Genomic DNA, 16468 nt, shown 5'->3' with positions numbered 1-16468 from the left:
GTTTTTGTGAAATTTAGTCGCTAATTTAGAAATCACTTGTCAGAAAATGAACGTAATCACAAAATTTAAAAGTTAGAATATATTTATGCGGGGAAAATCAAAGAGCAATAGAACTGGGGAATACAGCCCGCTATGCTTCAGCACAATACACACAGACATCATTGAAGAATTTCCACCGGACTGAAAGGAAGAGCGTTGTTCCTAAAAAAAAACACATCATCTTGTAGAAGTTTTGATGGAGGAGCACTATACAAAGAGAGTCCCATAAAAAGTATCGATCGAACACTTCCGCCAATTGGCTCGGTAATTGCCCTCGAGGCGCTAAAGCGTATGAACCATGCTCGTAAACTCTATTCAACAATATTCAGTTTTTTGGGAATACATCGAGTGTCCGCTAATTTCTTTCGCTTCATTTCTTTTTTGGTTCTGCTCGTCGTGATATAAGAAAATAAAGTATGTACGATGAAAGGCCTTCAGCTTTCATTCACCTCAATTTAAAAATAATAATTTTTTGTTTCGTTGGCTCACTCATGCTTCAATCCCTATTGTATGTGCGACGTTCTTTTGGCTCTCATAAAATCGCATTGTGGATTGTTGTGTTTGTATTTTGTTTTCTGCTTGTCGTCGCTTCCAAATTCTCCTACTCGTAATTAACCCATTTAAGCACACGTTTGCACAGGTGGCACACATACTACTCTGTCTCTGTGGCTGTGAAGTCGCATTTTTATGCGATCACTGATTCGCTGATTGAAATTGCATCCTTTTGTGATTTGGGTAGCTTAAACGGAATCTTCTCTTTTTATACCTCGTAATTCCGCTTCAGTTCGATTCTATCTATGCGATCAGAGATCTGTGGCTGCTGTTTCTGCAGTGTTTTGTGTGCACGCTTCTTGTCTTCTTTGTTCTCTTTCGTTACATCAAAAAGTTTGTATTTGTTTGATATGAATTGTTGGTTTAACTGACTGCTGCTGCTTTTGCTTTTGTAGTTGGAATCAACCGTTATATCAATAAGGCTGCGAGAATTGACTCTGACTATTCAGGCCGAATTTCATCCTATCAGTGGTGAGATTGCCCTGCAACAAAAAAATCCGTTAATGGTAATGTTTGAGTAACGGGATCATATTAAAATTTTCAAGCTTACCGCGGTAAAATTTACATCTTGGGAAAGAATGCTATCTATTTGCGAAATTTGACCAAAATCCTGYGACAGCTCGGGCTGTTGTGACAATGTAAAGCCCCCCGGTTGGCTCATCTGTTGTGACATGTTCTGTTGGGTGAGCGGCAGGGCATTGTTCTGGGACGCGGTAGARCCAGCCCCAATGAGAACACTAGCGATATCGGTGGCGCTAGTTGATGTTGACGGTGTAGTATTAGGAGCTTGCATGCTGTTACGACTTTTAACATTTTGACTTTTATTAGCAACACCAATGAGAGAAGAATTTAAATTATTAAATAGTTTGCTGACTCCATTGCCGCTGCCGTTGTTGTTTACAGCAATACCAGTAGCTCCCAGGCCGGCACCAGTTCGGCGGCCTTGTTTCGCAGCGGCCTGTATTGCCTGTTGGTGTTGGTTGTAGAAGCGCGGCGGAATGTTACTCATGTTCATGAACATTCCAACCGGCACTGGCATGTTGTTCATTGCTGCTTGGGCTCGTTCTGGTGAAATGTAGCTGATGGAATCGTGGTGATGGTTCCATTGGTGCGCATTAGCAGCTGCTTGATTTGCCGTTCCACTTGGACCGCTGGGTCGGGCTCCGATAGCGCCAAAATTGCCGCTCATAAAATTGTTCAAATTCTGAGCTGCAGCTGCTTGCATTTGTGCAGCTCCTGCGCCGCTTCCGTATCCTAAGTTATTGCTACCGCCATAACCCAATCCTAATCCTAGACCACTACTACCATAGTTTGACGCGTTAATAGGCCCCGATGAATAACCATACTGCCCGGATCGATCGTAGATGGAGCCGGGAATCATGGCTTCCTTAGCATCAGCCATCATTGTGGTCATAAAGTGGGCGCCCATATTTAGGGTATTGACAATCTTTTTGGGTTTTTGAAATTGTATTAGGGACTCCTTTAGATTGTTCAATGAGCCCTCGACCAAGACTTTGCGATCTTTGTAGAAATTAAGTAAATGATTCCAAAGCGGTTGCTTGGACAAAACTTTAGGATTGCCCACAATGATAGTGCCATATTTTGAGCGAGTTAACGCGACATTCAAACGCCGGGGATCATTGAGGAAACCGATACCTATGTTCGAAGTTAAGATATTTGAAGATATAATAAAAAAATATTTACCACTTTTCTGATCTACTTACCTTGACGCTCATTAGATCGCACACATGACATTATTATAATATCTTTCTCTCTGCCCTGGAAAGCGTCCACACTAGCAATCTCAATTTCCTGATATAGTCTGGAGTGCAAGCTCCCTTGATATTGCATGTATTGAACTAAGTAAGCTCGTTGGCCCTCGTATGGGGTAATTATACCAATTTGCTCTGGCTTGACGCCAGCCTTAAGAAATCTTGTAGTTATTTTTTCCACATTTGCTGCTTCAGTACGATTTAGATAAGATGTTCCAGAGCCAGCAATTTCTTCTTGACCTTGGGTAACAAGGAAAAACATTGGCCTATCAGGTTGTGGCCATGGAAAGTCAATTTTTAGTTTGCGATCTTCAGCACAAACACCGTTCTGCAGTGAGCCTTCATAAAAGAAGTTTGAGGGGAATTGCGACAATTCTGGATGCATTCGATACTGGACTTCCAGTCGAAAAGGGCGGATACCCAGAACTACTAGACGTTCGAACAAGCTCTGCGACAGACCAGCTCTGGCTGCTTTCTTGCACATTACAACTGGTCCCAACTGGCAGTGATCTCCAACAAGTATCAACTGTTTCGCTCCCAAAACAACTGGTACCATGCATTCTGGCTCAGTCGACTGCATGGATTCATCTATGAGGATAGAAGTGAATTTTATACGTGCTAGACGCACGTCACCGGCGCTTACGCAGGTACAACAAATAACATCAGCAGCTTCGAGTAATTGATGCTCAGCGGCTCGTTTCAGGGTACGGTATCGTTTTTCATCAGCAGAGCTCAATTCACCGGTCTCATCTTTGAGTTGTTGCAACTTCTTCAACTCTATATTGGTTTCCATATTACGAATTTGATTATGTAAAGCTAGGAAGCTGACAGGACTATCGATTGCTTCTCGAGATTTGGCACAGAGGCGAACTACTTTCAAATTTGTGCGGTGAATTTTTTCCGTAAGTTGGTCTACTGCTGTGTTGCTCGGTGCACATACGAGTACGGTTCCTCCATGCTGTTTCACTAATTGATATACTATTGTGGCCGAGGTGACGGTTTTTCCAGTACCCGGTGGACCTGAGGAGAATAAAAGTGTYATTTTTTTAAATATAAATATGAAAAACTAATTTTATTTACCTTGAATTAAACTTAATGGTCGTTGCAGTGCGTGTTTTACAGCATATACTTGGGAACGATTCAAATCCGGTAAATTCGGGGCACTAAAAAGTTTTGGGATGGGACCGCGAAATAAGAGTTCATCACTGCCATCATGTCTGCCATGTCCAAGAAGACGAGCATATATGTAATTAGACACTGAACTGCGATCCATAGCAAATACTTTAAGGGCGCGTGTCATTCGATCAAATGAAGTGCATTTCCAAATAAAATCAACTGCAAAGTTAGAGGTACACTTAACTGGTGCACCTGCTGAGGATTTTAGCTCCAATCCGACATCCTCGCCATAATTGTCAGGCACTTTTATAACGTGACCGATTTCGCTCCATGCCTTATGAAGCTCTCCAACATAACGCAATCTTAATTCATCACCATGCATTAGTTTCATATCAGAATCAGTTTTCGCCAAGGTAAAATAGGCGATGGTTTTTTTGTTCAAGCCAACATCCCAACGTACTTCTATGCCCTCTTGTGTTTGGGATTCTTTCAATTTCTTATCATATTCCGCTTCTAATCGTACCAAAGGTCCGAAAACTTTTTCATATTGGTAGCCATCTTCATATCGAAGAAGCACTTGAGATGGTTCCGTATCAATTCCGGGTTTCTCAAGATCTTGAAACGTTGCATCAATATTCTCTTTCCACAATTCTTCCAATTTATTTATCTGAGCAGCAGATATCTGACGAGCGCGTAATTGCTCTTGCTCGGTGGGTACCTTTACTAACCATGGTAAAAAAGATCGATCGGTTATCAAAGGTTTCCATTGATCTTGATCCCAATTCATATCTTTCAAAGAATTTTGTGCAGCACATGGTTGACTGCAAAAAAAAACGAAAATGTAAAGAAATTGTATTGAAACTATTGCATCTGCTTAGAATCTTCAACTTACCGACACAATAGCACCACTACTGAATCCGCTTTAGCAGGGATAAATCCTAAAACAAAAACATTACGAACACCACATGAATAACACTCGAGTACAGTTTCCCCAAGAGGACCTTCGGAATGAAGAGTCACTTCTCGATGCTTGGCTCGCACCAAATGATTAACTATATGCGATCCGGATGTGCTACCCCTTCCATTGCAAAACCATTTTTTACAGTTATTACACATAACTACTGTGCCAGGGTCGTGAATGCCACAATATTTGCAGGCATGATTAGGAAGTTCTTTCACCGCTAATATAGATGTATCGTCATCCTCCTCTTCAAATTGCAACTCGGCCAAATTGTTTGTTAGTACATTCAATTTGCTCTGGACAGATATTAAAAGAACATGTTTGCATCTATATGTAATTGAATAGCATTAAATATTTACCTGTGTTGCATTACCACCAATGCACTCCAATTGGGAGGCTTGTGTTTGAGATTGAGAAGGAAGCGTGAAGTCGCGAAAATCAAATTCTGATGCCTGCGTATCAGCGCCAATCAAGTCATTCTCCTCTGTATCCAAAAATGTCAAAGTCTGCGAACTAGGCCCATACGCGTCTACACTCATTGCAGTAGCGGAATAATTAAACGCGTTGATGACTACTTCACAATTCTCTTTATTGCTTTGTGGTTAGTTCTCCTTTTTCCTTGGTTGTGTGTTTGGTTTGGTTATTCCTCTTGCGCAAAATACAAACCACGTCGTTGTTCTTACCAACTAATRCAATCGAAAAACTTTCTGTCACCTTCTCCCTCGTTTTCTTCAAGATGACCTACGAAATCTTTGTTGTTGTGACGAAGTCGACGTTCAAAACGGTTGCTATTTCGTCGTTGTCACGTTTTGCTTTGTTCCGTTCGCTTATTTTCTGATTTTCTTTTACGCGGAATATACCTTTTGTTTCCAATCGTATTTCTCCCTATCTGCTGACGACTAATTTTTCATATGAAGTTCTCAGGTCAATAGCTATGATTTATACTTCAATCTTATTGAATTCAATTTTTTTTGCAGATATAATTTGCGTTATATTTGTTCGCAAAGCTTAAATTATCTGCGCTATGCAGTCGATTTTTTATCTCTATTACTTCACAAAAAGTAAAACCAGGCGGTACAACAAATTCCCCCACATTTTCTTACCTTACATACAGGCCTGCCAGATTACTTCAAGAAATTGAACGTCAAATGAAATGCTTAATAAACTGACAGTTGAATAAGACCACTTTATTTTCCCCGGACAAAACGATTTCTGGCAATATTTTTCTATGTATCTTGATAAAATTTGTTGCGAATGACGTTCAGCCGGCGTGCTCAAGCTATAAGATTTTGTTTCTTAAATCGATGAGGTTTGAAAAACTGTGTGATTAAAATAGAAATAAAATTCTTGATTTTGGGCGAATTCCCTCCACCACAAAAGAAAAATATTCTGAGGATGAGGAGCAGTTGAAGTGCTTCAATATTTTTTTCAAAATTTTGCCAAATTGGCCTTAAATTAGTCTTAATAAATTCCGGATCCATTCTATTTAAGTATAGCCCATTGTTGAGGGAAATACAATTGGCTGTTTTCAAATAGTAGCAGTCATCCTCTTCTATATTATCGATATCGTCACATATCAATAACTATTATCGAAGAACTATCGTTCTCTGCTCTTTTCTGAAAAGTTAATAAAACAAGTTTAGAACGCGTTCATACAAATGCATAAATCAACGATTTCTGATTAAATTACTTTAAATGTAATTAAAGTGTATTGGAATTGATCCAATTGCTGTAGGCAACATGTCTTCAAAGTCGGTTTATTGCAAGTTGTATAAAGATGATGAAGAGGAAATAAAGACCAGTGAGTATAGTAATTACAACAAATTATGGTATTTGTAAAATTATACTACATATACTGTTTTAAGGTATTAAGCGGCGCAATAGATGGACGGAAGATAGCGAGAGGTTATTCCTTCAGTTATGGAGGGACAACTTGGACGAACTGCGCGCTTGCAAGAAAAACAGTCACATTTTGATGGAGATTGTTGTGGAAATGGAATTGCAAGGTTTTAAATACAGCTTAATAGAAATGAAGACAAAGATGCACAATATGACTTCGAAGTACCGGTAACTTTTTAAACACTTACATATGTATATACGTATACACTTCTTTACTAATTTTCTAAATGGAAGGATATATTTATCATTGTAGAAGGGAACGTATTGAAGTCAGAACTACAGGAATACCATCGCTTTGGGAACATTATGACGAAATGCATTCGTTAATAACTGAGTATGAAAATGACCGCCGCAACTCCTTGGACATTGACCACTCTAACGGTATGTCAAATAGAACTAGCAAGAAAATCAGAGGGCTTCGTTTGGCTTCAAAAAATTAAAAAAATGTTTTATATAATATTAATGAAATTTATCTAATGAAGTCCAATTTTTTTTTTATTCCAGCCAAAAAAATTAAATTTGATCACGGCAAGCGACTATTGACGCCTGAGAAGAACCACAATACACGCAGAGATTCCAAAACCTCCTGCAATGATAACAATTTCGATACTCTAAGTGAGAGCGATAACAGTGTAGAAAAAAATGTTGGCCATAATGGTGGGGATGTGGCGGAATCGAATAACTATTCTATATCAGTGAGAAAAAATTTAAAATCCACAAAAAGTCCAGTATGGGATAATTACTCTTCAAAGGTACAAAACACAAACCGATCCATTGTGGTGGAAACAAATGGATATGATGATATGGATTTATTTTTTTTAAGTATGGCTAAAACGGTTAAGAAGCTTCCACTTCACCTACAAGTGCATCTTAAGAGGAAAATTTGTAATTTAGTTTTTGAAGCTGAATTGAAAGAATTAAAKCCGAGTAATGTCGATGGTAATGATTTGTAGATTACATATAACACGCAATTTATAGTATTAGTTTTTCAATATTACAAAAGTAACTGAAAATGCTTATGTACATTAATACATAAATTGAAAATCATATAGATATATATCAAATATTCGAAATATCTCTATTATTTTATAATGAATTGCATTTCATAATAAATTTAAGTCACATTCATCACTTTGAAACCCAGTAATTTTATACTCATAATTTAATTTGATATGTATATCTAAAAGTTTCGATAAAAATATTGAATTTGTATTTATATTATTTATTTTTAAGTGTGAAAACTGAATGCAAAAGCTTTTAATTTCTTACGAAGAAATATTTGCTTTAAAAAAAATTAAGTTTGACACTTTAACCTTTAATACCACACCTTYATTTACTATCGATGTTCACATCTTTTTACAGTTATTACATTACTAGTTGGCTGAGATTTGTACTCGTATTATCAGCGAGTTGCGTGCTGATTTTCAATTACTATGTTGAAAACACACAAATTAAAAACGTTAATGTTTAAAATATATTTCCATTAAATAAATTGAAAGCATTTATAAGTCAATTAGTTTATTTTACTTACTTTACTTCTTAGAGCATTGTCCCTACACTCACATAGAACATTAAGATTGCTAGCAAAAATGTTTTTAATTAAATGTTTTTATTTAGCTCACCCCGTTTGTTTTATTATTTATTTTAAACTACTTTTACTCCACACACTCAATAGCCAGATTTGATTGCGTGTCTATTARGAAATACTCCACTCAAAATTAAAAGAAATCAGTTATTCGACGATAAAAATTAAAGTTTAATGAATTAGATTATCCATTTACAGGATATCATAAAAACGTAGATCACATATTGTATTAGCTATCCCTATTCGTTGGTATGTACACATGTTCGTATTTACGGATGCCATGGGATGCCAACGGAGCATACCTCAGTATATACATACATATGTTTCGACTGTGGTTTGGACATACCTACCTTCATTTAATTGAATTCATACTGTAATAAGATTAATCCAAAATGTGATCCTTTTGAGCTTTTCGCCCTAATAAAATTAATTTTAAGTAACACCCAACCTGCAAACATTATACTCCCGATTTCGATAGATACTTATACATAAATAATGGTGATCAMTATTCTGGTAAAGGATAAAGGTGGCGATCACTATTATTACAAACATATGTATGTATGTACATATAAGGGTATAACATCTGATCGTAGACTTAACGGTATCAAAAATACAAACTTCCTTCTTGAAGTTTTCGCATATTTAAAAGTTTRTTTTGATTATAGATTCACATGCTAGCACATTAGGTATATTAGGTTTAAATGATTAATTAAACAAGGTTCACATAAATAATGTAAATCAAACCCAACTCCCATGACACATTAAATTGTACGTACGTATCATATAACGGTCACCTCCAAGTAAAGGAACAAAATCATTTGTTACGGGAAAATCACTTCCAATCACAACACCGATTGCTATGCTGAGAATCATGTGGCGAGTACTCGTGCACTCGCGTCCTCGGCAAGTAGCATGCTCATGTTGGTTCTCGCATCATCACACACGCGACACACTTCGTCCGCCTCCAAACGCAACAGTGGCTTTCCGACTGCATACACAAATACACATTCATGTTCTATGTACGAGCACTCGCTATCGCTTTTATCGTTGCGTTTAGTTAACTTGTAATACAACTCCCCGTCAACGAAGTGATTCTCTAAGTACCTTAGCTTTAGAATACAGGGTAAAGCATTCTTGRTATGAAACATGATTTCATGAACCAATTTGTGACAATATGAAAGRCCCTTGATTAGGATATCTAAGGAACAAAATCGGCTAATGCTAGATATTTATAATACTAATACCGCAGCTTACCAACAAATGTTATATATGTATATAAGATTATTCGCTGAGAGAAAMATTCCGAGTTTTGGGAAGTCGCGTCGTAAATTTCAGTATCCGGTTGCACATTTMCGAGAAAAGTTCGAGCAGCTGTTTTGGCACCCTCTATGTGTCGCATGTTGAACTGCATGAGTTACCTTTATTGTTTTCTACAATCGCTTAGTGGTGGTTTTGTCTTTATGTATTTGCTTATTTGTTGCTTTTGTACAATAGGTTTTAATATACACAAACATGCTAACGCAGTTATGTACACAATATTTTGCATTTACTTTATGTTTTTACTCATTGTTACGAATTGAAAGTAGTTTCAGTTGCCGCGGAAGTCTCAAAGAGGTTGGATGTGTCGTGGAATCGAGTGTGATTTTATTCGTTGTTTAATGTTCGTCGGTTAATTTCTTAATTATTATTATTTTTATTTTTTGGCATTTGTCAACAACTAAACCAAAACGCGACATCGACCTCAAAATATTGTACCTAAATACATACATACATGCACACGAACTTACAAGTATAGGGTTGTGAAGTGAAGTAAATGCAAAAGCGATATACATATTAATATAGAAGAAAAATACACAAAATAACCACACAAGTATTACGAATTAATGATTTTGTTGGAACCGAACGCAAGTGCAATTTTGTGCATACATGTACATATTAATTATTGTAAGTTTTTATATAAAAATCGTAGTGGTGCAACGCAGCAATTAACATAGATATGTAAAGTTCATACAAGCACACAATATTTGATACTATTATCAACCGCCAGTTGTGATTCAAAAAAAGTTACGTCTACAAAATATTGTCATACTGTGTAAATACTTAATGATGCGCGGTTAATAAGTTGATGATGCCCAAGAATTAAAATGAACACACATGAACACGTTGCATATACATAATATATTTATGAGCATACATATGAGTATATATTTATTTTTGCACAAGTGCGTCTACATAGTGGTAGAATTTCAACGAAAGCATATGCAGGCTCCAAATATTCCCAGATATTTAGCTATCGGGTCGGCGGCGCAGATCTTTTAATCTTAATTAAAAGGTATCCCCAATGGCCGGGTAACAAATGGTGCTTTTAAGTGCTATTGAAACGGAGCTTTCAGAAAGGTAAATGTAATAATACTCTAATGTGAGGTTATGGGAACTGTGGGGCTAAAGTAATAATAATAAAATTTTTTTCGCAATTATAGCCAAAGTGCTGATATGAACAAAGTTATATGTATGTACTTATGTAAGCAGTTCTGAAAGCAACGGAAACAAGCGTTGGAATATTTTATAGTTGCTATTGATCTATCTGAACAAATACGCAAAAATGTTCGATTAATTTAATCTCGTGGTTACAACAAGTTTTAAGCCGCGTATGTATGACTRTATCTTTTTATGCACTTAGAAATTTGCAGTAGCCACCGATGTGCGACCGCATTAACGAAAGCCCCTTGATCAACAACTTACCAATAAGTGAGGCTAAGTGGTTAAAAATCGCTATTGGATTTTGACAAGAATTTTTAGATAATATGCCCASAGCACTTTTAGAAAGAGTGGATCCTCATAAGTACTAGTACGTGGAAATGAGTGTACGCATATTTCGCGGCACATACTATGTATCATACAAACTCTTTCTGCACACACTCATTCAGCCGAAAATGATGTCATACWTTCCACCACCAAGCCGAACTTTTGCGATCTTTTGCGATCTTTTCTAAACGCTTTACTTTGACTTCTTTATAAAAAACAATGCGCATGAGTTTTAAATTCATGATATAAATATATATACATGAATATATACACCTATACACTTGAACTACGTTTTACGCAGCTAAATTATGTACTTCCGAAAGCCACAGAAAAATCAAGCATTGGTTCTAATCAATTAAAATTAAACTTTCACGCAGCCATAAACAAAAGCCAACAAGGTAACGAATTTTGCAGACATTTGTCCGATTGAAACGCTAATTACGGCRAACTTCAGTGGCTCTGCCATGTTCGTGGGCATGATTCATGATATTACTTTCACATATGATGTACATATATATAATACACACCTATGTATTGTGATATAAGCTTGATATGAATTTGGTTCTAAAAGGCTTATCTAGTGATTTTATCTCGACATAGACAACAGATACCTCCACGCATGATACAATTACATTTGTTATGGAACTTCCTTGTRTTGTGTTGTGGAGCAATCTTACAATTTGCTGTTTGTAAATATAATAAAACTTTTATGTATCCCAAATAAGAACTTTTATTAAACAAATAATCTTATTTTACTCTCCAAATATGCGCTGTGATATTCGTGTGTTAGTTACTGATCTATCTTGTTCACCCTTAGTCGTGGAAGCACTTTGCGTGCTTCTCGAAAATTCGTTTTGTAAAAAGTAGAAACAGATTCCAAAGTTAAAAAAAAATTGTGCTAAGGGACCATGTTTTTTAATAGTTTCGGAAATACGAATCCTAGGTTAAAAGAGTTTTCCCCCAAGAAAGTCCGACTTTGTTTTATTTTATCTACGTATACTCGTACATATACATATTTATACTACAGCTTTGTGTAATAGAGAACACACCTTTTGAAGGAAATACATACAATATTATAMCAGTAAAGCAGATGTAATCGTAAAATTCACAGAAGATTTAGAATTTGTAGTACCGTTGTAATTTCAATTTCTTCGTGAAATTATTTTAATCCATTTAGGACCTTATTTTTCATGAAATTTATTAAACATACAATATTTTTGCATAAACCTGAGAGAGGCTCCATAGGCAAAAGGCTAAGCAGACGTATCTCAGCTGAGTACATTAAGATGTGATTGAATATAACCGGAACATAGCTCCGCTAAGAARACTCGCACTAAATCSGTATTAAATTAAATAACTATTATTTGACTATTTAAGAGTATATATTAAAAGTATAGATATGTTAGTTTTAGATTCTGATATAAATTATCAACTTTATTTGAATTAATGTGCTTGTTGTTTCTAAACAAATGTCCTTTGAATCCGACGACTTTCTGAAATGCCTTYAACTTAAACCATATTGTTCGATTCCCAGGAATTGATTAAGAATTGAAAGTTTTACGTCTCCTGACAGGTGTTCTTCCAAGGTCAAATCCGCTCCGTTTAAGTGCTCTACTCAATACGGGTATTTTCGTACGATTTGTTGGTAAAAACGTAAATATGTTCAATCAGCAATATTAACTTATAGATTATTGTGTGTATATGTATGTAYATATGAATGTGGCTTATGTACACATGTGTTTAATGGTGTTGACGGTCTGGGAACTGCAGCACATTCCATAATTACCACACATTCAAATTTCACATACGGTCAAACCTCGGAAAATAAATCAATGAAATAAAATTAAAATTACGTGGCATAAGGCAAACGTACTTACACATGGACACATATACGTATGTATGTRTAGGTATGAATGCAAGGATATGTATCCATAATGAATCTCGTCTAACCAAATAGTAGTAAGTTTATATGTGGATACGTACAGATGTTTGCATATAGGAATGAATCTTGGAACTGTGGAGGTATACATAGCTAATAGCGGCCTACATAGCTTAAAAGGCTTCCAAGAATATTACTGTAGAGAAAGTTTTTTTCTTAAAAACTTCGGTCTTCACTGGCGCCTTGTAGAACCTCCATTTGTCAGGTAACCCGAGAGTATGAATTATAGGCGAAGCAGTTAGCTTCAATACTGGTTCGCACTTGTGTTCTATTGTTCCCATTACATTACTTTTTATGTTGCATTCTATATAATATCAGACCCGGCAGCTTACAAAATTAATTATACTAATATAGGACCCTAAAAAATCAAACTACTTGAGGTTTGGAACTTTTGCAAGCTTTTCAGCAAGCGAGATAAAGAGAGAGAGTATGCTTTATTTTTACTTTATGCCGCACTTCTGATTTATTCTTTCGATATATTTGTTTACATATTTCTTACGATATTACAATAGTTTCGCTGCCAATTGGAGCCCTCACCAAACACATATAAACATTTCTGTGCGAGCATGTGTATATATGTATGTAAGTGTATGTTAGCGAAGTTCGTGGTCGGTCCGTTAGAAAGTTTGTATTTCATTTACAATTACTCCTCAACGCCCACACCATTGACATTTTGGAGTRGCGGMACTACCCACGAGTGTCATTCCTTTAGATGCCATCAGAATTCAATGTTGTTCACGATTTCGCTTTCGTTTGATTGGTAATGAAATTTCAAAACCAGGGTTAGCTGAGCAGCGCAACAAAAACAACTAACAACGATTAGCCACCATCCAGCGCCATTGCTCCCGCGACCTGAATATGSCCTTTACGACTTTATTAAGTCGCCGCCACAAACTGGGCCTAAGTGGACGGACACAATCGGTGGAATGTTGTGTTGGCGTGTGGTAAATTAGTTTGTTGATAGGGATAGTATATTATTGTATTGCATCCTTTTTGCGATATTTGGCTTTTTGTTTTTTATAGTTGGGCTGTCGTGTTACTTGCAGGCGGACAATGAACATGAACATGAATAAGATTGACCCCTGAGGGGAATTCAAAATTGTTGCACGARCACATGCAGTTGCTAGTAACTAAACTACTATGAAGCTATGCTATATATATTATCGCTCATGTGTCGGACTTAACAGATACTCAAAGCGGAGTGTGTATTCGTTTAGAGCGTTTTAAAATGGCCAAGAGGGTTAAAAAGACATTTTTTTGCAAAATAATTTTCAACTATTYAAAAAATATTATTTAAACTTGTTTTATTGTTATTTAGTTATGGGTTATTATCGGATAAAACTCGAGGTTATTAACTCTTCTAAGTTCTAATTTTTAATAAATAATAATAGTCATCCCAAATACTTGGTGCTCAAAACTTTACTCAATGGCTGACCGAGCTTTCCTGTTATTTGTATGTCAGCTGTTTCATCAGCTTTGATTAAAGCACTTAAAAGCAACACGTCAACTTTATGTGCGGTCCCACRCCACTTCACTTCGCCATAGCTGGTCCAGTCATATAAGGGCTAACTAACTATTTTGGGGGATGTCAACTGCTTTGCTGTTTAGCCTTCAATTGCTCGCCTCGAACTCAAAAGTCTCCATTTAATTACGCTTGGTGTTTTCTTATATTCATGTGTATTGTATGGTCTTGTTTGTCAACTGTGTCTTCATATTTACACCTTTACCTAATCACATGTTCTGAAGCAAACAAAGCCACGTATTTCCATGAATGGCGCCATTGTGTATACATAATACATATATATATATATATATTCTTTTGCATAAATATCCATATGTGCCACCTATGCGCTGTYGGCGCGGAAGCAAATCCTCTGTTGTCACCGCATTGATTTGTTTTGCTAATTAAATTGCACTTCAGTCCATTTCCATACTCGCTACTTTCAACCATTTGTACATAGTGTGTTTACATCTGCAAATACGTATGTATTGATATGTGTTCTCCAAATGTCAAATGCTAAAATGTGTGAAAATTAACTTCATATTGTTCTAACAAAGCAAAATGCCGTAATGGCTAATGTGTCATTTCCGTGGAAACTTAAATATTGCTTACATTCTGTTATATAGGGCTGCACCCGACCGCGAAGCAGGGGGGATAAACGGTCATCTGATTTTGCAGCGTTAAAACTCGAGTTATGCGAGGAGACGTAGCATTATGTTGGTTTATTCATCAYAGGCAAAGTAACTTAAAATATTACTACTATCTTCTGACCTTTTACAGTTTTTATTCCGAAATCTATAATTGTGAACCACGCTTTCTCTCCATTCTTTTGACTTGGCAAATTTCTTGGAGCCGCTTTATGATCAGTTGAGTGAATACGTTTTAATCTGTWAACAAGCAGTGTATTAAGTGGTTTAAAATAGAGTACGAAATAAGTGCYCATTATTCACTTTTACTTTCCTTAATTATTCATTCCTTTATATGTATGTACATATGTATATTTATACACACGTGAGTCGATATTTTTTTGATTGCTGACAAATGTGACAAACTGGAACTTTTATCTGAATTGGCACAACATATCCGGTTGATATGTGGTATACGTTTGTTTTCGAATATTCCTTGTATGTGATTCTTATGTACGTATGTACATATGTATGTATGTATTTCCTCATGATTTTTTTTGCGAATTTCTTAACCAGTTCATAAGAATTTCTTTGCTGTATAGAGCTAGAGAGAGTTCTTCTTGGCTTGAAAAGTAAACAAGTTTTTGATTGCTCCCAAAAAATATGACAGTCTAATCTGGAAACATATTGGTGTTGCCCGCATTTACTAGAATTTCTKCACTGAACTGAGCTGAATCGTTTGCGAAATAAAAGAAGGAGTTACCGTCTCTGATAATTTAATTGTCATTATTTTAAACGCATGTACATATACATATACACATATGTACATATATGAGCATGAATGAATGTTAAAATGTATCTCTCAATGCGTACACGTAAAATTGCATCTCTCAAGAAGCCACTGCTCTGAATGACTCATATTGACCGCACTCGCCTTGCCGTCAAATCAACTAGCCCAACCAGTCAACTTTTAGAAAATTTGCGAAGGCTTACGCTCAAATTGACATTTTGCAGTAATACAAATTTAATTAACCATTTTTATACTAACCGCACAAGCGTTATTAGAAGATATCTTGAAAACATGAAATTGTGTGGATTTAGTAGTTTTCCGTGACCAATTTTTATTATATTGCCTGGGATTTGAAAAAGAAAAAGAAATTATTAAARACAAGTAAGGAAGGGCTAAGTTCGGGTGTCACCGAACATTTTATACATGATAAAGTGATAATCGAGATTTCATTATCCGTCATTTACATATTTTTTTATTTTGCTGTAAAATTAATTAGATTATATCAATTTGTGTACTTTGAGTATTGAATTGTATTTTCATTAATTTAATTTATTAAAATTTAATTGTATTGAAAAGTTATAGTCCGATGACGACAAATTTTCCACAAGGGATACCTCAGCTCAATTACCGTATTTGTGTCAAGTTTTATTCCGCTATCATCATTGGTTCCTAATGTATATATTATACAGAGAAGGCATCAGATGGAATTCAAAATAGCGTTATATTGGAAGAAGGCGTGGTTGCGTATTTCGTACATGTCATCAGGGTGTTAATTATTATGTACCGAATTTCATTGAAATTGGTCGAGTAGTTCCTGAGATATGGTTTTTGGTCCATAAGTGGGCGACGCCACGCCCATTTTCAATTTTTAAAGAAAGCCTGG

The 16468-nt window shown here is 36.1% G+C and overlaps 3 protein-coding genes across 4 annotated transcripts in view; 2 read left to right on the top strand and 1 right to left on the bottom strand.

Moving 5' to 3' along the window:
* Window positions 1-5558, bottom strand: LOC108971413 (regulator of nonsense transcripts 1 homolog). The gene is made up of 6 exons (XM_018937463.1): window positions 4800-5558; window positions 4372-4736; window positions 3444-4300; window positions 2316-3383; window positions 1142-2247; window positions 1-1073 (listed from the first exon to the last, which is right to left on the bottom strand). Exons 1-6 carry the CDS (start codon window positions 4977-4979, stop codon window positions 1005-1007), a joined length of 3645 nt encoding a protein of 1214 aa, XP_018793008.1. The 5' UTR covers window positions 4980-5558; the 3' UTR covers window positions 1-1004.
* Window positions 5559-6077: 519 nt separating this feature from the next.
* Window positions 6078-7477, top strand: LOC108971319. The gene is made up of 4 exons (XM_018937289.1): window positions 6078-6241; window positions 6306-6507; window positions 6593-6720; window positions 6844-7477. Exons 1-4 carry the CDS (start codon window positions 6181-6183, stop codon window positions 7290-7292), a joined length of 840 nt encoding a protein of 279 aa, XP_018792834.1. The 5' UTR covers window positions 6078-6180; the 3' UTR covers window positions 7293-7477.
* Window positions 7478-9506: 2029 nt separating this feature from the next.
* The window catches only part of LOC108971370 (phospholipid-transporting ATPase ID), a 42310-nt gene continuing 35348 nt past the window's right edge, over window positions 9507-16468 (top strand). The window contains exon 1 of one of the 2 annotated variants that reach the window (XM_018937380.1): window positions 9507-9852. The gene's annotated coding sequence lies outside the window, so the exon portion shown is untranslated. Of the gene's footprint in view, window positions 10322-16468 lie in introns of both variants that reach the window. The other variant, XM_018937379.1, reaches the window with a different exon arrangement.

This window comes from Bactrocera latifrons, unplaced genomic scaffold (genome assembly GCF_001853355.1).
Source record: "Bactrocera latifrons isolate USDA-ARS-PBARC rearing strain unplaced genomic scaffold, ASM185335v1 scaffold_34, whole genome shotgun sequence".
Lineage (NCBI taxonomy): Eukaryota > Metazoa > Arthropoda > Insecta > Diptera > Tephritidae > Bactrocera > Bactrocera latifrons.
Note: the sequence above shows the minus strand (reverse complement) of the source record. Positions and strands in the feature narration are given on the sequence as shown.